A 22,689-nucleotide genomic window follows, 5' to 3' on the forward strand; every position below is an offset into this window, starting at 1 on the left:
GGCGAGAGAGAAGGAACAAACTGTGAAGGGAAAAATACCACGCGCTGACGTCATTAAGGTGCGACGCGAGGAAATAAAATAAATTCAACAAATGTTTGGGTTTTTACTGAACAAACAAACAAATAAAATGAACGAGTGACTTAAAAAAAAGAATGTGGGTGTCTTTGTAAAAACTGTTTTGATTGGCTATTATAACAGACCATGCTGCATGCTTTTTGGTTTTGTAGCGCAGAGTACCTGGCTAACTGCAGGAAGCGGTTAGCTGCACAGCTAATGTAGCCATTGCAAGGCTAACGTGGCACCGATTTTAAAACACGGCAAAACATAAGCTCATAAGTTACAGTCAATTTCCAGACTAAACTCAGTTTAACAGAGCATGCTGCATGCTTTTTGGTTTTGTAGCGCAGATTACCTGGCTAACTGCAGGAAGCGGTTAGCTGCACAGCTAATGTAGCCATTGCAAGGCTAATGTGGCACCGATTTTAAAACACGGCAAAACGACTTAACAGTTATACACTTACTTGTTCGGTGTTTGTGGCTGATGCGGCAGGGATGCTTGGTACGGACCCAGGCTTCAGTGACAGTTGATGTACAAAACCTGCCCTGTACTGTCCCAAGTTGTGGAAACATTCCTCAGGAAAATGCTTCCGACAAACATACACCGTCTTAGGTAGACTCAACGGCGTATTATTGAAGTAAATAAAATTAAGCCACTGCGTCTTCAGGGGCTCTCCCGTCGGCAGTAAAAACAGACTCTTTTCTGTGTTGTCACATCCATGTACAGCGCAATTTCCATGTTTCGCTCGCTTAGGTGATGCCATGTTGTGTCCTCTATGGTCTCCTCACTACAACTGGGCGGGCAATTCATACAGTGGGTGGGAATCCAGAGGGGGGGGGCGTGGGGATCATCTCCCTTGCTGATGTAGTAAAGGGAAGAGTTTATCAACGCGCCGTTTTGACGTGCCATTCTCAAATGTTGGGCATAGTTTGGTTTACACGTTATGAAATTTCTAGCCACTGGGGTGACTTAAGAAGGTCAGAGGAACTCATTTTAAACGTTAAAAAACCTCAGAAAGTGAAAATTTCATGCCATGGGACCTTTAAATTTGTTTTATAATATTGTATATTTGGACTTGATATTGTACAAATTTATTTTCCTTCTTTTTTTTTGCACACAAATGGCTCAGTATATTTTGATATATTTTCCAATGAAACCGACTATATCATGTCCATTCTTTTAATTGTTTAATGGACTGTTTTGGATTAGTGCAGCATATTACTGGAGGACCCTTAACAGAGAGGAAGCTCTCTGTATAGGAATTATTAAAATACATGTAGATATGTTATAGAAACACAATGGATGACAATGAATCCATGCAATGCTTTTTGGGATCAGTAGTTCCACCCATTGCAAAATACTTTAAGTTCCTGTTTGCCTTTGTTCTTTTTTTTTATTAAAACATGGGGGGTTTCAAGGCCATTCATCATCTCATAACTGCTCGGTTTGGTTAAATGCTTTAAAATATTAAAGAATATGCCTTTCAAACAGAGAGAAAGGATATTTATGGAATCAAGCAGGTTAGAAACGTAGGCAGGGTCACTGTAACAGCATGCCAGGAAAGTATGACCTACATCACATTCTCAAAAAAAAAAAAAATTAGTCTGCTCCAAAGCAGTGCCTCCACAGTCATAGTGCATTATGTACACAAGTACAAATTTCAGGCTGATTGCAGAATCATTCAGATGTATATATCTGTTATGTTGTCCATACAGCCCCTGGCTCACATGTATTCACATTGTTGCTGTTGTCATCATCACTGTTGTCATCATAGGTGATAAAAGTATGCAAATTCCTCACGGCTGCAAAAAATGAAGCAATACTCTGGAAATTGAGTTTCATAAAATAAGCCCCACACTGTGACTTTAAATTTTGTACTACTGTGTGATGAGTTTTAATAGCGTAATTCTGATAACAATACTGTACATAGCAGGCTTACTGGTGACAGAAAATACAAGAAACTTTAACAAGTTTTAGACCAATAACAACATGATATTTTCAGACTACTGGAATCTTTTTTTTTTTTCTCCCCCCTCCAGTAAGGGTTCTGGGAGTCTAGGCTGCTGACACAGACCCAGGATTGAACATTATAAGAGATGATAGACATTTCAGTGTCTGGCACAAAAAAACATTTACAAATGCATATATCCTGTTAAAAAATGTGGTATTACAGTGCAGTACTAATTGTTGTTTTAGTAATCCTACAACAGAAATACAACTTTAAATGTAGTCACATTTAGCCATTTTGCTTGACATAGCTAGTTATGATCCTGTGATCTATTCTCTGGCCACAGTTTATTTTTTTGAGAATCAGCTGCTTATTGTGAGCAAAACTGGTACAAAATCATTTAGCTCCTCTGCAAAGCTTGCTTTTATCCTTTAGTTGGTCTGTTAAACCTCCTTTTAAAACATCTTTTTCTAATACTGTTCTCTTCCAGCTCATCTCAACAGTGGGGACAAATTTATGGAGCAATAAGAAAGCAAAGAGAACATATAAGAGAGGCAGGGCATTAATCTGTGTACCTTGAGGCCAGTAGCTTAAAGAGTTGATAAGGGATAATAAGGGCAGGCACTATTGAGAACTAAGCTGGATGGTTGCATACTCGACAAAGTCTCCACAAGAGTGCACCGAGCTCCGAGGAGAGGAAGCCAAAGCTGCAGTATCCAGCACTGCATACTGAACATCGCAGTCCTTGTTGGCAAAGCTCTGGAGATAAAAGAGGTGGAGAGGTGAGTGAGGAGTGGTGCTCATAAAAAAAAAAACTTGAGGATAGATAGAGGAATTCGTGTATATGAATAATCCCCACAACAGAGACACCAAAAAATAAAAATTTAAACACTTGTCAACACATATCATAGGAACAAAACACATCATGCTATATCATAGGAATTGTCTTTAAATTCCAGAATTGTTTTTAATGTATGACAGGAAACTCAGGTTGCATAAAAGAGAACTGAGTATGAGTTGTCGTTGTCGTCACTGCCAAACCCAATCTGGGCTTGAGGTGAACCATGTTTGGTTGGCTTGGCCAGAATTGCAGCAGTAGGGTGGCCGGTTCCTTTCTGCACGCACGCATGCACGCACACAGGGCAATTTAGAGTAGCCAGTCAACCTAATTGCATGTCTTTGGACTGTGGGGGAAACTGAAGTATCCAGAGGAAACCCATGCAGGCATGGGGAGAACATGCAAACTCCACACAGAAAAGCCCCTGTCAGCCACTGGGCCTGAAGCCAGAACCTCCTTGCTGTGAGACAAGAGTGCTCACCACTGCACTGCCCTGAATATGAGTACTGAGTATAAATAAATATGAAGGAGATGAATAGTCTCCATCAATGAACAGTTGATAACTTCAACAAAATAGACATCATGCTAAAACTATAATGAATTTTCTGGTTACACAGTTGTACTTTGTGACTGTATATTGTACTTTGTGACTATACACAGCTATAGAAGCAAGTTATTTATAGTCACACTATCTGTTATCACCCAAATGAGGATGGGCTCCCTTTTGAGTCTGATTCCTTTCAAGGTTTCTTCCTCATGTCGTATGAGGGTGTTTTTCCTTGCCACCATTGCCACAGGCTTGCTCATCAGGGATAAATAAATTTATTAGGGATAAAAACAGCCCGGCGGCACGGTGGTGTAGTGGTTAGCGCTGTCGCCTCACAGCAAGAAGGTCCTGGGTTCGAGCCCCGGGGCCGGCGAGGGCCTTTCTGTGTGGAGTTTGCATGTTCTCCCCGTGTCCGCGTGGGTTTCCTCCGGGTGCTCCGGTTTCCCCCACAGTCCAAAGACATGCAGGTTAGGTTAACTGGTAACTCTAAATTGACCGTGAATGTGAATGGTTGTCTGTGTCTATGTGTCAGCCCTGTGATGACCTGGCGACTTGTCCAGGGTGTACCCCGCCTTTCGCCCGTAGTCAGCTGGGATAGGCTCCAGCTTGCCTGCGACCCTGTAGAAGGATAAAGCGGCTAGAGATAATGAGATGAGAAAAACAGCCCATATGTTTAATGTCCTTATTTTTCTGTAAAGCTGCTTTGTGACAATGTCTGTTGTTAAAAGCACTAGACAAATAAACTGACTTGACTATGATAAACAAAGATCATGTTGTTATGAGGTGACCATAATGGCCATTTATGTGTACAGAAAATAAAAAGGAACTGAGCAGCAGTCAATAAACTGACAAACAACACTTCCACTTGCACAGTTGAAAATATTTCAGTCAAAATTCAGGAGATTTTCATCAAGGCTGCATGGCCTCATTTTCCAGTCATTAGTCAGGAATAACCTTATTGTAAATCATAAACATTAGTAAAAACATTCCAAACAAACAAGATTGATTATGAAAAGAAAACACCTTCAGTGTTCCAAAAGGATAATCCCATGATGTAGAAAGTTAAAAAATATGAATTTGCTTCATGCTGTTTTGTATCTATCATTATTAACATGATCGGCATTAAGTAGCCAATTTCTGCTTGAATTCCAATCCCTTGAGTCCAGTCTTTCAAACAGATTGTAGTGATTGTCATAATTACAAAATTTTTTTTTGGAAACACTGGATAAACATTAAAAACAGAGATAGAAATGCCAACACTGATCTGTGAATTCTAGATCATATCACAGCTCATATCACAAAGCTGTATTTAATTTTGCCATCAGGCTTATTATTTGTTTGCACCTGTCTGCAAAATTTTCGAATGTACTAATCCCATTTCCAGAAAAGTTGGGATATTTTCCAAAATGCAATAAAAACAAAAATTTGTGATTTTTTAATTCATATGAACCTTTATTTAACTGAAAAAGAATAAAGATAAGATTTTTTTCCCCATGCATTTTGGAAAATATCCCAACTTTCCTGGAAATGGGGTAAGTATTTAGTTGGTTCTATGTCCCAAAATATATTTGTGGCAGTGAGGATGTGGTCAAGCATCGGCTGTGAACTGCGAGGTGTCAGGCTGAACCAGCAGGTAACATGTGACGAGTTACACCTGTGTCTAATTAGGGGAGACCGGGTATGGTTGTAACACATTTTTCTTCAGCACATAAAACTCTCATTTCTTTTTAAACTACAGTTGTAGAACTTTTAGGCAAAGTACCCACATTTGTCTACTGCAGTTTGCAACCATTTAAATCTCCTCAACTACATCACAAAATTTGTCTGATTATGTCAAATACAGAGTGTACCTTTGTTACAACCTACCCCACTACTGGGGTAGGTTGCAACACGTATTGGGATAGGTTGTAACAGGTTGTTAAAACACAGAAAAAAAACAACAGAAGTCCATTTCATATGCCGATTTATTGCATGAACATGGAAAATAGATTCACTAACTATGTTGTATGACATACAATCCACTCTCCATATTGAAAATCCTGAGATCCCTGGTCTTTCAACAGTTTATACTTCTGCCAATATCTGTTAAGGGTAACATGGCAGATGCCATGGTTTCTTGCCACTGCCCTTACAGATGTACCTTTCCTAATCTCTTCTGCTGCTCTTTTTAGTAGTTTAGCATCCACTCCACGAGTTGTTTTCCTCACCCATGTTCTAGGCATTCTGCAGAATTATCAAAATCACAAAAAAATCTTTTTTGTATGTAAGGGGATGGTTGTAACACTTTCAAAAAACTTGTTACAACCTACCCCACCACTGTCATCCATTGCTTAGCTAGCTGTATTAGCATGGTGCTTTGACATTAGCAGGGGATAAGTACACCATTCTTTACCTTAGAGACTGTAGTTTGACCTGATATAACTCATACAACATTATCTACAATGTGTAAAGCACTAGGAAAAAAAATAATATAAAAAAAAAAGTTACTTTCTTACCTCAGACTTTGTTTTTTTCACTTCTCTCCGTGAGAACTTGCGCCAACGATTTCCAAATGTCCATGCGTGGTCGAAAAGGAACTATGAAGAGATTCTAATTGCCACATGACTTGTATCTTATCCCTGATTGGTGGAATTAGTGGCGTTACAACTCCCCCCGTGTTACAACCATACCCGGTTTCCCCTACTAGCTATGTGTAAAGCTAGCCGCACACTACGCCGATCCACGCGGTACCGAACCGACCCATTTCAGAGCCGACTCCCGACAGGGCACGCACATATCCCCGACTAACTCACGACTGTTGACGAGTGCAGTCGCGATTGAAGCGACACCAAACGAGATTATGCGAACTAAGCATCATAACAAACATTCCGCTAAATATCACGTGACAACTTAATAGCTTTGTGATTGGCTATTGGATATAGTTACTGTTAAATCCAACACTTGAAGATGCTACAGGCTGAATTACAAATGACACAACATGGAATATGTAGCGCACTATCTAGGCTGCATGAGCTATTATTTCCAACCTTAAATAGTGCACTTATATAGGGGAGTTAAAGCGATTTGGAATTCAGCCACACAACTTGAGCAGAGTGGCTTTCCAGCCCACTGTGTCTATGGATAAAGCTATGGAATTACAGTATATACCTGCATTAGGTACTACCAACACGTATTTCTCACGCTAGAAATTGTTTAATGATGTCACATGTTATATGCGAAAGATATGATTGGCTATTGCTAGTGACTCTCGCCGATCAGTCTGGCTCCCGATTAGTTTTTCGAATCGGCTGTGAGATGAGTCGGTACCATCGAAAACTAGTCTTTACGCCTGACTCGCGACTTCAGTTGGCTCGGTACGCTGAAAATCGGCGTAGTGTGCGGCTAGCTTTAATGTGTGTCTCTGTGTGTCTTCCAGATAGCCAGTAACCAGAGAGAAAGCTGTATTACCCAGCATCGTGTGTGTGTGCTCAAATAGAAAAACTGAAGTCACTGAAAAGTGAAATTAGTAATGGAAAATAAAATGCATTGTATTATGAAGGCAGCCTCTCAGTTCTTCTTTTATCCTAGCATAAACATTGTCACAATATTCAAGCGTATTTAAAACACCATGACCCAGACCAAGTAGTTACTGAATGTCTTTATTTGAGCTTCATATCTGATAGCTCATGAAAGTTAAAAAACTGCCATTCTTGCAACCCAGTCCTGAGGCACACTTCTTGTCTCAATCAGATGCCTTGTGACCCTGGCAAGCTTTCTTAAAACAGAGTAGTGGACCTACTATTTGTATCTGTATTTGTGTCTGCTTAGAACTGTGTTTATATCTATTTAAAGGTGGTTGGTTAGACTCTTTAAAAAACCTGTCCCAAAAAACAAATCTGGCAACTTCAATGACTTTAAATAAATGCATTTTTATAATCAGAATGAGAAGTCCAAAAATTGATAACCCATCACAATTTTTTTTTACCAAGTTTCCACTTATAAATATTGAGTTTTAGACTACACATTACATATCATACATCACATTAGGCCTAACCTCCAATTGTCCCCATGGACAGATGAAGGGGACAAAATCAAGAAATTGTGTGGGTTTATTGGAGCCACTGTCAAGACCAACAACTTCACATCTGTCACATCAGTGCAGGAATAGAATGTGAAAGAGTTTGTGTCTTTCCCATAGTCTTCCCCACAATCTTGCCTAGCTCATGTTGTTTGTTGTGCTAACCATGCCACCACAGTCTGAAATCAGGGAGGTGAGCACTTATCGTCCAGGAACTGAATGCGCCAGCTTTTCCAGTGGGTGTTCAACCAATCCCCGGTGGGCCAAAAGACTGGAGAGAAGCTCCTCACTTTGAAGCAAGGTGTCAGTCCACCTGAAGGCGCACCAAACGAGCTCCAGCACGCGCGCTGTGAACAAGGCGCACCTGTCCTCAATCAGTGAACTAAATGTTGGGCTATTTAAGGACTGTGCTGAAGATAATGTGATGCAAAGTATTACGCCACGTTCCGTGCACATTACCGAACCTTGTTTCCTGTCCTTGTGGTTTTCCTGGTTTCTCAACTCCTGTTCCTGGTTCTAGTTGTCGTCCTCATTTTGCCTCTGATATCCCATTCGCGCCTCGATCGACCTCTTGCCCGTTTTTGTGTTTATGACCTTGCCTGCTGATTTGGACTGTTTTGTTGTTGTGTTTCCTGCACTTTTGGTATAAATCGCGCTGTATAATATTAAACACTTCTGTACTTACATCCTCCTCTCTCGCGCACCTGACACATCTGCAGTTTGTGCTAAGCTTCTGTACAATGGTGAGAACAAATCAGAACTCCAAGCATATTGAAAATTTGAAAAATGATCTCTTATTAATTGCAAACAATTTGAAAATGCCTATTTAGCCTATGCAGGCCTTTATAAAATACAATGTCTTACCATATGCTACATATTTTCAAGTGATATGTGGCTTCATAGGCTTAAATGCCAATCAGAATATCTGGTCTAATAATTCTCCACTCAGCTAGATTCACTGTGCTGCACCACATGTCTGCCCTGACTTGATAACTTGTATACACGAGGTGAAACCTGATGTGAAATTTGACTGTAGGAACTTCTGGAAGGTCAAAACCAATGGGCTGCCACCTCACCACACATACAAGCAACTGCACCACTGAACTCATGGCTAACTGCATGGCTGCCACAAAACTGAATTTACCCCTTGTCAGCCAAAGAAACACAGCTCACAGATATGTAATATTGGATCATTTTCCTCAATAAACAAATGACCAAGTACAATATTTTTGTCTCATTTGTTTAACTCGGTTCTCTTTATCTACTTGTAGGACTGGTGTGAAAATCTGATGATGTTTTAGGTCATATTTATGCAGAAATATAGAAAATTCTAAAGGGTTCACAAACTTTCAAGCACCATTGTACATTGCTCCTTCCACATCATGAACTTCCACCAGCTTTGTTTTCATAGAAAGTGGTGGGTCTATAGCTGTGCATAGAAAACTGAGGAGTCAACTAAGTCACATTTATTATTATCCCATGTCTCTATTCCCTTCTGCAATGGAACAGCTGAGAAGTGAAAATCACCAAGTTGAACTTACACAGTACCTTTCACAGTTATACTTTGTGACTACATGGGACACACTTATAGAAGTTTATGATCACACTATCTGTTGTCACCCAGATGAGGGTGGGTTCCCTTTTGAGTCTGGTTCCTCTTGAGGTTTTTTCCTCATGCCATCTGAGGGAGTTTTTCCTTGCCACCATCACCATGGACTTGCTCACTAGGGATAAATTAGGGGATAAATGAGGGATAAAATTAGCTTATGTCTTTAATTTTCTGTAAAGCTGCTTTGCGACAATGTCTGTTGATAAAGCGCGATACAAATAAACTTGACTGTGAGTGGCGAGGAGTCAGGTAGAACCGGCAGGTAACACGGAATGATTTTCATCTGCGTTTGATTACTCACAATTTACCCTTGTGTGTTTTTCTGTGTTCTTTCAGAGAGAAGCCAGTAGTCAGAGAGAGAGAGAGAGAGAGGAGCTACCAGCATTGTGTTTGTGGGAGCATGTGTGCATAAGTGTGAGAATTGAAGTCACTGTAAAGTGAAAGCAACAAAAAATAAAAGCGCACCTTCAATTGTCAATACTGTCTGCCAGTTCCTCATTCCATAACCCACAAGAGGGCTACAAAGGGGTTTCATTTAAATTATATAAGGTCATTATAAACGTGCTTATAGTTCTCTTATTATGTACATTTTTGTGTGTTTTCTTCCTCACAGTGAGCTGTGCATAAATGATCAACTCCCTGTGTATCACCTGATTTCTATGACTGAATTTACATCTGATTAGAAAGTGAGTGATAGCTTCAAGGAGTTACATTTCTGTAGCGAGTTTCGAGTGTGGGTGGAGCACAGAGGACGGCAGGACAAAGCTTGGAGGCAGATAAATTATTTATTTTAACAACTTTTCAGTCTAAATATTTCCTTCCATACACGCACACTTGTCTGGTCCCGGGTTGCGCTCCCTCTCCTCTCTCTCTGCCTCCTTAAATAGGGAGCGGTTACTGGGAAAACACACACACAAACAGGTTAATTATCCTCAGGTGTCGCGATTCTGCCACTCACCTTCCCCGGCTCCACCCTCCTGTCACAGACCGGCGCTTGACCACGCCCCTGCTGCCACATACCCCCACCGCCCGACTCAGGCCGGGCGCTCGTCCGGCCCGCAGCCGACTCCCCCCCCCCCCTTGACGGGAGAGGAAGTCCGCCACGACCATCTGCGCACCCGGCCTGTGGACCACCTTGAAGTTGAAGGGTTGGAGTGCCAGATACCAACGGGTGATCCGCGCGTTGGCATCCTTCATGCGGTGGAGCCACTGGAGGGGCGCGTGGTCCGAACAGAGAGTGAAAGAGCACCCCAGCAGGTAGTAACGGAGGGAGAGGACTGCCCACTTAATCGCCAGGCACTCTTTTTCAATTGTGCTGTAGCGCCCCTCACGCACTGACAGCTTCCGGCTGATGTACAGGACCGGGCGGTCCTCCCCCTCCACCTGCTGGGACAAAACGGCCCCCAGCCCTCTGTCCGACGCATCGGTCTGCAACACAAAAGGGAAAGAGAAGTCAGGGGAGTGTAAAAGTGGCCCCCCACACAGTGCAGCCTTTACCTCAGAGAAAGCCCGCTGGCACTGCTCCGTCCACTGGACCGGATCTGGCGCCCCCTTTTTAGTGAGGTCAGTCAGCGGGCTGGTGACGTCTGAATAATTAGGTATAAACCTACGATAGTAGCCAGCCAGCCCCAGGAACTGCCTCACCCCCTTTTTGGTCTTGGGCCTCGGGCAGGCCGCAATCGCTGCCGTCTTATTAATTTGGGGACGCACCTGCCCGTTGCCCAAGTGGAAGCCCAGATACCGTACTTCCACCCGCCCAATCGCACACTTCTTCAGGTTGGCAGTGAGTCCCGCCCGCCTCAGCGACCTCAGGACGGCCCTCAGGTGTTGTAGGTGCCGCTGCCAATCATTACTATAAATGATGATATCATCTAGGTAAGCGGCCGCATAGGTGTCATGGGGCCGGAGGACCCGGTCCATCAACCGCTGAAACGTAGCGGGCGCCCCAAACAGCCCAAAAGGAAGTGTGATGAACTGGTGTAAGCCGAACGGTGTGGAAAAGGCCGTTTTCTCTCGGGATAATGGAATCAAGGGGATCTGCCAATATCCCTTCGTCAAATCCAGTGTCGAGTAAAAGCGAGCCGTGCCTAGTCGATTGAGCAGCTCATCAATACGAGGCATTGGGTACGCGTCGAATTTAGACACCGCGTTGACTTTTCTATAGTCCACACAGAACCGGACCGAGCCGTCGGCCTTGGGAACCAAGACCACCGGGCTGCTCCAGTCACTGTGGGACTCCTCGACGATGCCCATTTCGAGCATGGCCTGAAGTTCTTCCCGAACCACCTTTTTTTTGTGTTCGGGTAATCTATAAGAACGGCTACGCACTACCACCCCCGGGGGCGTATCTATGTGGTGTTCTATGAGGTTAGTGCGACTGGGCAGGGGCGAGAACACATCCGAAAACTCGGCCTGCAACTGGGCGACCTCCGTGAGTTGGGTCGGGGAGAGGTGGTCTCCACAGGGGACCGGAGAGGTACGTGTTGCCAATGACCCTTTTTGGACCTCCGGCCCCAGCTCCGCCTTCTCCGGAACTACCGACACCAACGCCACAGGGACCTCCTCGTTCCAGAGTTTCAGCAGATTGAGGTGGTAGATCTGTAGCGCCCCTTCCCTGTCCGTTCGCCTAACCTCATAGTCGACATCCCCGACTCGCCGTGTGACCTCAAAGGGTCCTTGCCACTTGGCGATTAATTTGGAGCTCGACGTGGGCAACAGGACGAGTACCTTATCTCCCGGAGTGAACTCTCTAAGGCGCGTGCCCTTGTTGTACAGGCAGGCTTGCCGTTCCTGGGCCTGCCGCAAATTCTCCTGAGTTAGGTGGGTGAGCGTGTGGAGTTTTGCGTGCAGATCCATAACGTACTGAATTTTGTTTTTGCTCTGTGAAGGTCCCTCCTCCCAGTTTTCCCGCAGGACATCTAAGATGCCGCGCGGCTTACGCCCATATAATAATTCAAACGGGGAGAACCCCGTGGAGGCTTGGGGGACCTCTTGCACTGCGAACAACAAGGGTTCGAGCCACTTATCCCAGTTACGTGCGTCCTCACTTACGAATTTTTTGATAATGTTCTTGAGGGTGCGATTGAACCGTTCAACTAAACTGTCCGTCTGTGGGTGATACACGCTGGTGCGGATCGGCTTAATACCCTGTAGCCCATACAGTTCGCTCAGTGTCCATGACATAAACGAGGTGCCTTGGTCAGTCAGAATCTCTTTCGGGATTCCAACCCGGGAGATGACGTGGAAGAGGGCCTCCGCAATACTGCGTGCTGAGATATTGCGAAGAGGCACCGCTTCCCCACACCAGCCCGCCGCCATGTGTTGGAGTTTACCTCAGTGAACGAGAGGGTCGCCTCTCTGCGCCTTCGGATTGGGGAGAGGGCTCTTGCTGTTGTTTGTGCCTACGGGCCAAATAGCAGTATAGAGTATCCGGCCTTCTTGGAGTCCCTGGGAGAGGTACTGAGGGGTGCTCAGACTGGGGACTCCATTGTGCTACTGGGGGACTTCAATGCTCACGTGGGCGACGACAGTGACACCTGGAGGGGCGTGGTTGGGAGGAACGGCCTCCCCGATCTGAACCCGAGTGGTGTTTTGTTATTGGACTTCTGTGCTAGTCACGGTTTGTCCATAACGAACACCATGTTTGAGCATAGGGGTGTCCATAAGTGCATGTGGCACCAGGACACCTTAGGTCGGAGGTCGATGATCGACTTTGTAGTCGTTTCATCTGATCTCCGGCCCTATGTCTTGGACACTCGGGTGAAGAGAGGGGCTGAGCTGTCAACTGATCACCACCTGGTGGTGAGTTGGATCCGCTGGCGGAGGAGGAAGCTGGACAGACCTGGCAGGCCTAAACGTATGGTGAGGGTCTGCTGGGAACGTCTGGCCGAGCACTCTGTTGGGGAGGTCTTTAACTCCCACCTCCAGGAGAGCTTTTCCCAGCTTCCGAGGGAGGCGGGGGACATTGAGTCTGAGTGGACCATGTTCTCTACCTCCATTGTGGACGCAGCTGTTCGGAGCTGTGGCCGCAAGGTCTCCGGTGCCTGTCGTGGCGGCAATCCCCGAACCCGGTGGTGGACACCAGAAGTAAGGGATGCCGTCAAGCTGAAGAAGGAGTCCTATTGGGCCATGTTGACCTCCGGGACTCCTGAGGCAGCCGACGGGTATCGGCAGGCCAGGCGTGCTGCAGCTCGGGCAGTTGCGGAGGCAAAAACTCGGAACTGGGAGGAGTTCGGGGAGGCCATGGAGAAGGACTATCGGTCGGCCTCGAAGAAATTCTGGCAAACCGTCTGGCGCCTCAGGAGGGGGAAGCAGTACTCTGCCAACACTGTTTACAGTGCGGGTGGGGAGCTGTTGACCTCGACTGGGGACATTGTCGGGCGGTGGAAGGAATACTTTGAGGATCTCCTCAATCCCACCGTCATGTCTTCCACTGAGGAGACTGAGGCTGATGACTCAGAGGTGGACTCGTCCATTACCCAAGCCGAAGTCACTGAGGTGGTTTGCAAGCTCCTCGGTGGCAAGGCACCGGGGGTGGATGAGATCTGCCCTGAGTATCTCAAGTCTCTGGATGTTGTGGGGCTGTCTTGGTTGACACGCCTCTGCAACATCGCGTGGCGGTCGGGGACAGTGCCTCTGGAGTGGCAGACTGGGGTGGTGGTCCCTCTTTTTAAGAAAGGGGACCGGAGAGTGTGCTCCAATTATAGGGGAATCACACTTCTCAGCCTCCCAGGGAAAGTTTACTCCAGGGTATTGGAGAGGAGAATTCGACCAATAGTCGAACCTCGGATCCAGGAGGAACAATGCGGTTTTCGTCCTGGTCGCGGAACACTGGACCAGCTCTATACCCTTCATAGGGTGCTCGAGGGTTCATGGGAGTTTGCCCAACCAGTCCACATGTGCTTTGTGGATCTGGAGAAGGCATTCGACCGTGTCCCCCGTGGTATTCTGTGGGGGGTGCTTCGGGAGTATGGGGTTCGGGGCTCTCTGCTAAGGGCTGTCCGGTCCCTGTACGAACGGAGCAGGAGTCTGGTTCGCATTGCCGGCAGTAAGTCAGACCTGTTCCCAGTGCATGTTGGACTCCGGCAGGGCTGCCCTTTGTCACCGGTTCTGTTCATAATTTTTATGGACAGAATTTCTAGGCGCAGCCAGGGGCCGGAAGGAATCCTGTTTGGGAACCACAGGATTTCATCTCTGCTTTTTGCGGATGATGTTGTCCTGTTGGCTTCTTCAAACCAGGACCTTCAGCATGCACTGGGGTGGTTTGCAGTCGAGTGTGAAGCGGCTGGGATGAGAATCAGCACCTCCAAGTCCGAGGCCATGGTTCTCGACCGGAAAAGGGTGGCTTGCCCTCTCCAGGTTGGTGGAGAAGTCCTGCCTCAAGTGGAGGAGTTTAAGTATCTCGGGATCTTGTTCACGAGTGAGGGAAGGATGGAGCGTGAGATCGACAGGCGGATCGGTGCAGCCTCCGCAGTGATGCGGTCGCTTTACCGGTCCGTCGTGGTGAAGAAGGAGCTGAGCCAAAAGGCGAAGCTCTCAATTTACCGGTCGATCTACGTTCCGACTCTCACCTATGGTCATGAGCTTTGGGTAATGACAGAAAGAACAAGATTGCGGATACAAGCGGCTGAAATTAGTTTCCTTCGCAGGGTGGCTGGGCGCTCCCTTAGAGATAGGGTGAGAAGCACAGTCACTCGGGAGGAGCTCGGAGTAGAGCCGCTGCTCCTCCACATCGAGAGGAACCAGCTGAGGTGGCTCGGGCATCTTTTTCGGATGCCTCCTGGACGCCTCCCTGGGGAGGTGTTCCAGGCATGTCCCCCCGGGAGGAGGCCCCGGGGAAGACCCAGGACACGCTGGAGGGACTATGTCTCTCGGCTGGCCTGGGAACGCCTCGGTGTTCTTCCCGAGGAGCTGGCCGAGGTGTCTGGGGAAAGGGAAGTTTGGGCTTCCATGCTTAGACTGCTGCCTCCGCGACCCGGTCCCGGATAAGCGGAAGAAGACGAGACGAGACGAGACGAGGCACCGCTTCCGGGTATCGCGTTGCATAGTCCACCAGAACCAATATAAAGCGGTACCCTCGTGTTGACCGATCTAATGGCCCGACGAGATCCATCCCAATTCTTTCGAACGGGGTCTCGATTAATGGTAGGGGGCGCAAGGGCGCTTTTGGAATGGCCGCTGGATTTACTAACTGGCATTCGCGGCACGCCGTACACCACTTACGGACGTCGCCGCGAATCCCCAGCCAATAGAATCGGGCCATTATCTGGGCGAGTGTCTTATCCTGCCCGAGGTGTCCAGCCATGGGATTAAAGTGAGCCGCCTGGAATACCAATTCCCGGCGGCTCTTTGGAATTAACAATTGGGTGACTCGCTCTTTTGTCTGAGTGTCCTGCGTCACTCGGTATAACCTATCCTTCAAAATGGAAAAATAGGGGAAGGACGGGGTGGCGTTCGGCTGGAGCGTCTGACCATCGATTACTCTCACTTGGTCAAACGCGTGTCGCAGAGTCTCGTCTCGCGATTGTTCCAGTGGGAAATCCGCGAGGGATTCCCCAATAGAAAGAGGAGGGGCCGGTGGCTCCTCACTCTGTCGCGGAGATGACGTAGATGGCTCTGCGACCACAGGTCCAGCCAAAGCGACACCGGGACCCTCCCCTGTCAACTGGCAGGACCCACTCTTTACTAGGCGTGCCATTAAACCCCGAAATCCCGGCCAATCAGTCCCCAAAATCAAAAAGTGGGTAAGGCGAGGATTAACCGCCGCCTTCACTATTGATTTTTCCCCTCTGAAATGTATGTGGACCGACACCTACGGGTAGCTGTGAATATCCCCGTGCACACACAACACCTTCACCCCTTGTGCTCCCCCCAATGCCTCGTCTTGCACCAGGCTTTGGCGGATTGAGGTCTGATTGCAACCTGAATCCACCAACACCTGATATGTAGCCCCTTGTACACTTACCGGTATGCGATACGCTCTGGCCCGATCGAGGGCAGCCTCTGGCACGTCGGGGATCCGCACCACCGCCCCCACTTCCATCGCTGCACACTGTTGCTGCAGGTGGCCCGGTTCCCCGCAGCGCCAGCAGACCAGCCCGGGCCTTCCCTCTGCAGCTGTGTTCTGGGGCTCACTCACCTGAAGGGGGGGAGAGACAGACACAGAAGGGAGAAACGGGAGGGCACCACGGGTGCGGCGGGCCGGCTGGGGTGGAGCCGGCCCCCGCCTCCGTGGTGGGGGAATGGGGAGAGGACAGGACATGGGAGGAGGGGGGAGAGAAAGAGAGAGAGAAGAGGAGAGAGAAGCTGATGACGTCCGCTGTCCTGCCGCCAGAACAGCCGCCAGATGATCCTCCGCCAGTCCCATGGCCTGATCCAGCGACGCCGGGCGGTGGCACTGGACCCACTCCGCGGTTCCGGCTGGTAAGCGGGCGATGAACTGTTCCAGCGCCACCTGGTCGATGATTCCCTTGGCGTCGCGATCTTCGGCCCTCAGCCACCGCCAGCAGGCGTCCCGGAGCTGCTGGCCGAACGCGAACGGGCTGCCGACTTCCTCCATCCGCAGCGCGCGGAAGCGCTGGCGCTGCTGCTCCGGCGTGCGCCCCACGCGCTGGAGGACAGCCCGGCGAAGATCGGCGTAGGCCAGCCTGCGGTTGGCGGGGAGCTGTAGTGCGGCCAGCTGCGCCTCTCCCGTCAGGAGGGGGAGGAGGCGCGCCGCGCGCTGCTCCATCGGCCACCCCGAGGCTTCGGCGACCTGCTCAAACAATGTGATGAACGCCTCAGGGTCGTCCTGTGGGCCCATCTTGGTCACGGTGAGGGGAGACGGGCCCGCGGCCGGGGCGCTGGTGGACCCCGCCGCCGCGAGGAGACGCCGGAACGCCTCTCAATCTTCCTGCTGGGCCAGCACCAGGGCTTCGAAGCGGCGCTCCTGCTCCTTTCAGAGCGTGACAAGTGCCTGGTGCTGGCTCTGCTGAGCCGTGGCGAGGGCGTGGACCAAGTCCGCAAATGGGGAGGATTCCATGGGGCTGCTGTGTTGGTGCTCCACCTTTTTCCCGGGTTTCGGCACCACTGTAGCGAGTTTCGAGTGTGGGTGGAGCACAGAGGACGGCAGGACAAAGCTTGGAGGCAGATAAATTATTTATTTTAACAACTTTTCAGTCTAAATATTTCCTTCCATACACGCACACTTGTCTGGTCCCGGGTTGCGCTCCCTCTCCTCTCTCTCTGCCTCCTTAAATAGGGAGCGGTTACTGGGAAAACACACACACAAACAGGTTAATTATCCTCAGGTGTCGCGATTCTGCCACTCACCTTCCCCGGCTCCACCCTCCTGTCACAGACCGGCGCTTGACCACGCCCCCGCTGCCACAATCTCTTTTCAGGAACAAAACTGAGCAGTCCGGGGACAGTGACACTGATGTGTGTATTTTCACGGATATGACGTGCCCATTAAGGCATCACTAGATAGGAATTTTACCTTAAAATATTAGCTTTGAAATCATTTTAATGGTACATTGATTTGTAATAGGAAAAATGGCTTGTCATCCATTCTAAATCCATGCCTGGTTCACCAGTTATAGCACTATACAACTCTGGTATGGCATCCCTGAAACCTTTAGAAAGAACTGCATAACACTTTACAGCACTGTAAGAATTGGGTAACCTTTTACAGCACCTTAAAATATCAACAACAACAAAAAAAAGTCAACTTTAAATAAAAACTGCCAATAAAAAAGAGAGTGTACTCTTATTGTGAGATAATGGTGCCTTCAAATGGGGTTGTGTTAAACATGTTCATGAGAAATGCTAAGGAAACAGCTGTTAACAAAATAGTGCATAAATTTAAAAGGTCTCAAAAATGATCACCCAACCAAAATTACATTAAATCCTTGTTGGGAAAAGGAAAGAGCAGGAAATTCTAAATTTGAATGGATAGGGGATGAAGTACCAAGAAGATTGAGATTTTTATACAGTGCTCAGCGTAAATGAGTACACCCCCTTTGAAAAGTAACATTTTAAACAATATCTCAATGAACACAAACAATTTCCAAAATGTTGAAAAGACAAAGTTTAATATAACATCTGTTAAATTTATAACATGAAAGTAAGGTTAATAATATAAACTTAGATTACACATTTTTCAGATTTACTCAAATTAGGGTGGTGCAAAAATGAGTACACCCCACAACAAAACCTACTACATCTAGTACTTTGTATGGCTTCCATGATTTTTAATGACAGCACCAAGTCTTCGAGGCATGGAATGAACAAGTTGGTGACATTTTGCAACATCAATCTTTTTCCATTCTTCAACAATGACCTCTTTTAATGACTGGGTGCTGGATGGAGAGTGCTGCTCAACTTGTCTCTTCAGAATTCCCCAAAGAAAATAATTTCTTTACACCACAAAGGTGAAGGCTACAAGAAGATCAGCAAAGCTTTACTGATCAGTCAGAATACTGTAGCAAAAGTGGTACAAAAATTTAAGAAAGATGGAACTGCAATCATCTCAAAGAGATGTCCAGGTTGTCCACGAAAGTTAACACCTCGATGAGAAAGGTTGAAGAAAATCGGCATGCAAGTTCACTGCAGTTATCTAAAGAAATAGAAAGCCAAACTGGGGTGAATATTTCCTGTGACACAATATGGCGTACACTGCAGAGGAATGGCATGCATAGATGCCGTCATGGCCGTAACTACCATTGAGGACACCGAGGTCATGTCCTCGGTATTTTTTTCAGAAATTTAAAATTGGTCTACGCTGAATTCGAGCAGTGATCAATGTAAAACGCAGCGTCCACATCCACATGTCATCTGTATTTCCCCCCCAATAAAATTCACATTTGTCTAATGTCATCTGAAATCTCTCAGCCTCTATCTCTATCGTTGCCGTGTCTAACGCAGCGTCACGCGACGTAGCCTATACTAGTGTCAGCCGGGGAAGTTGGGTTTTGGATAAAATGGGCAGGGTGTAGTCTACGCTCTATCACATATGCCTACCTAACCTAACGTAGGCTAATAGTCACATAGCATTATAGATAGGGTGACCATTCGTCCGGACAGTCCGGTTTTAGAGCTGTCTGTCCGGACGTCTGTCACGCGTCCTCACTTTTTACATTTTGTCCTCATTTCGGACCCTCAGCCGCCACCGTTGCATCAATCGTCACAAATCCCCGCCCATTATTTACACTTGCTGTTCTGCGATGACATACTGTACAGGCAAAGATAGCCTACAGGGATTTCTCGTATACAAACATTCGCGCTGCGTGCGCAGCTGATGGAGCCTCTGCAGCCTCTGATTGTCTGGAAGCTGCTGTCACTCAGAAGCTGCGCTCACGCGATTGACTGATTTTTGCTCCTCCGAGCTGCGCGCGCAGTGCGAATGTTTGTACGGAAAAACCTATGAATGTTGGCACGCATGCTGTTGAACAATACTCATGCCGAAACGAAAGACATCCTTTAAAAATGCTTGGTGTTTAGAGCGTCGTTTTGTCGGCAAGAGCAAAAAGGGAGAACACTTCGCCTTCTGCAAGCTCTGTCGCATTGACATTGATGTGGGGAGCAGAGGTAAAGGTGCGATAGACAGACACGCGGACACAGACCGCCACAGAGAGAATGCCAGCAGTGCTGGACAGTCATCTTTAGCATCATTTTTTGCCCCAGCGCTACCAACCCCAATCGATGACAAAACCACTGCTGCTGAGCTGACTAAATTGTTCCACACCATTAAACACCATCACTCGTACAGGAGTTTAGACTGCTCTGCAAAAGTTGACAGGAATGTTTAATGATGTTTTATCCAAATTCCTGTGGATAAGGTTATAGGCCAAATGTAAATGACATGGTTGACTGTCGTTTTTCATGTTTTTCTTTTTGATAGTTTTTGGATGAGCATAAATGAACACAACAATGTTTTGTTTTTAGTTTAGTTCCTGTGGATAAGCCAAGGCCAGTATAGTAGGCTAAATGACAGTAGGCCTACATGTTTCTTGACTCATTTTTCGATTTTTCATTTTTTTTTCTTTTTGATGGTCATTTTCAAGTGAATAAATATGTTGGCCTATGGCATGGCAAAGACTGTTTTTTCAGTGTCTATAGATGGCCACAACTCTTTACAGTGACTTTACAGTGATGTTTTGTTTCTTGTTGACATGGTCTTGACCATCATTTTCCACATTTCTCTTTTTGATAGGTGTTCCAAGTTAATAAATATATATTGACTTCATACGTTTTTTTATAAGTTTTTCTTACACCCCCCCCGCATAACGCAACGGTGTCCTAACTTTAGGGCCTTTGTCCTCACTTTTGGACACAAGTGTCCTAACTTACAGACTCATGTCGGTGGTCACCCTAATTATAGAGCTTACCTGAGTGCAAAATGAAAACGTTGCAACAAACTAAATTAAGGTTTGGACAGCCAACAGAAGAGCAGGGAAAGAGAAGGAGGGAAGGTGAGAAAATATTGTCAGTGCAGTGGCAGACCGTTCAGTGGTGTCATGCCAACTTTCCAAGGGGAAACGTTTTATTGTCATTGCCTATTACATTTTAGTTAGCATTTCGAGAAACATTCAAAACTACGTTGTCACAGGCAGCCCTGTGCAGGGCTGAGTAAACGGGCTTGTTCGAGTAACTCACTCTCTCTCTCACTCACTCATACACACACACACACACACACACACACACACACACACACACACACAAATAATACACTCTCACACACTCTCTCTAATACATAGTCTTCACACAGAACTAATAGCCCTACATTCTAATGTAATTTAAGATAATGAAATGTAAATAATGCCAATACTTCAGGTAGCTGAGCAATACACTCAGTTCAGTTCAGTTTTGACTTTTATGTCAGACAAAACTCCACAGTTATGATGGCACAGTTTTAGAATTGTTGAAGTAAATGTGTTATGAGCCAAACTTACATTACAAGCAATGGTGAGAACACTGTTTCAGAGAATGCATGCAAATGGATCTCAATTCAAGACAGCCAGATAGACTGATGCCTTTACATTACTGCTCAGAATGTCTCTACACATACAGACACCCACAAATAACACACTCTCTCTCTCTCTCTCTCTCTCTCTCTCTCACACACACACACACACACACACACACACACACACACACACACACACTATTATTATAAGGTGTAATACTAAAGCTTACAATTCAGCAGTTCACACCCTTTCTGTCATGTGTATGCTGCAATGTAAATAATGCCAATACTTTAGGTAACTGGTACTTTAGGTATGTATACTCAGTTCAAGAGTTCACTACCTTTCTACTTTTATGTCAGATAAAACACCACAGTTATGGTGCCACAGTTGTAGAATTGTTAAAATAAATGTGTCCACCACCAAATCTATCCTTGGTTTGTTATTTATTTATTTAAGTTGTGCCGGGGGGGCATTTGGTGCTGTCAGCCATGCTTGACCTCGGTATTTGAAAAATCCTGGTTACGGCCCTGCTCCTGACCCACTCTGCCCCCACCTCAATAAACAAGACCAGTGACCCCATTTACCCTGCCCCCCAATTGTTTACCTGATTTGCACATTTGTTTATTTTATCTTATTGTTTACCTAATTTGAAAATTTGTTTACCTGATTTGCACATTTGTTTATCTTATTGTTTATCTGATTTGCACAGTTGCACATTTGCTTATTTATTTTCTTACTTTTATCTTGTTTATTTAGTTCTTATTTCTTAATATCTTAGAATAGACCGTTTTTTATGTAGCTCCTTTATTAGAATAGACTGTCTTTATTTAGCATTTATTTATTGAGCACCTTAAGTCCAAGCCAAATTCCTTGTAGTTGCAACAATTACTTGGCAATAAAGCTTTTTCTGATTTTGATTTTGAGTTAAAGCTGGTAGCAATTTGGCTGGGTTTGTTAATGCCAAAAGGATATCATCAGTGTATAATAAAATTATGTTGTTTTTGTACCAATCCTTACACCCTGAATATTGGGGCTCTGTCTGATAGCCATTGCCAGGGGTTCTATAGCCAGAACAAACAGAAGAGGGGACACTGGGCTTCCTTGAGCCGTGCCTCTTGCCAAATTGAAGGGGGAAGAAAATAGGCCATTTATAAGTACCAAAGCTGTAGGTGCTCTATATACAAAGTTAATCCAGCTCAGAAAATTTGATCCAAACCCAAACCTTTTCATCACATCAAACATGCATTCCCATTCAATTCTATTGAAGGCCTTTTCAGCATCCACAGAGATCACAGCACCTGGTGTTTGATAAAAATTGAGATAATGTATAATATTAAAAAGAAGTGGTGTGTTATGATAGGAATTTCAATCCTTAATAAACCCTGTTTGCTCTGCATCTACAATAGAAGTCAAGACCTGCTCCAGCCTGGGTGCCAGGATCTTTGATAAAATTTTATTGTCCACTCCAAGAAGGCTAATTGGCCTCTAGAAAGAACATAGTTCTGGGTTCTAGTTTTTCTTTAGTATTAATGTTATATTGGCCCTATACATGGAGTCTGAAAGCTTTGAGTCTTCAAATAATTTATTAAAAACCCTTAACAAAAGATTATTACTTTTCCCCTTCATCACTTTAAAAAACTCAGTTGGAAGCATATTGAGGTATGTAAGCATTTTATTCCAAGAGAAA

General features: G+C 46.0%; 1 protein-coding gene across 1 annotated transcript in view; it reads right to left on the reverse strand.

Annotated features, from left to right (window-relative positions):
* Window positions 1-2,473: 2,473 nt before the first annotated feature.
* nectin1b (nectin cell adhesion molecule 1b) overlaps window positions 2,474-22,689 on the reverse strand; it is a 648,475-nt gene continuing 628,259 nt past the window's right edge. The window contains exon 8 of the mRNA XM_060923542.1: window positions 2,474-2,765. Coding sequence (XP_060779525.1) covers window positions 2,631-2,765 — 135 coding nt within the window. The 3' untranslated portion in view covers window positions 2,474-2,630. The remainder of the gene's footprint in view (window positions 2,766-22,689) is intronic.

Source organism: Neoarius graeffei, chromosome 6, assembly GCF_027579695.1.
Source record: "Neoarius graeffei isolate fNeoGra1 chromosome 6, fNeoGra1.pri, whole genome shotgun sequence".
NCBI classification, from domain to species: domain Eukaryota; kingdom Metazoa; phylum Chordata; class Actinopteri; order Siluriformes; family Ariidae; genus Neoarius; species Neoarius graeffei.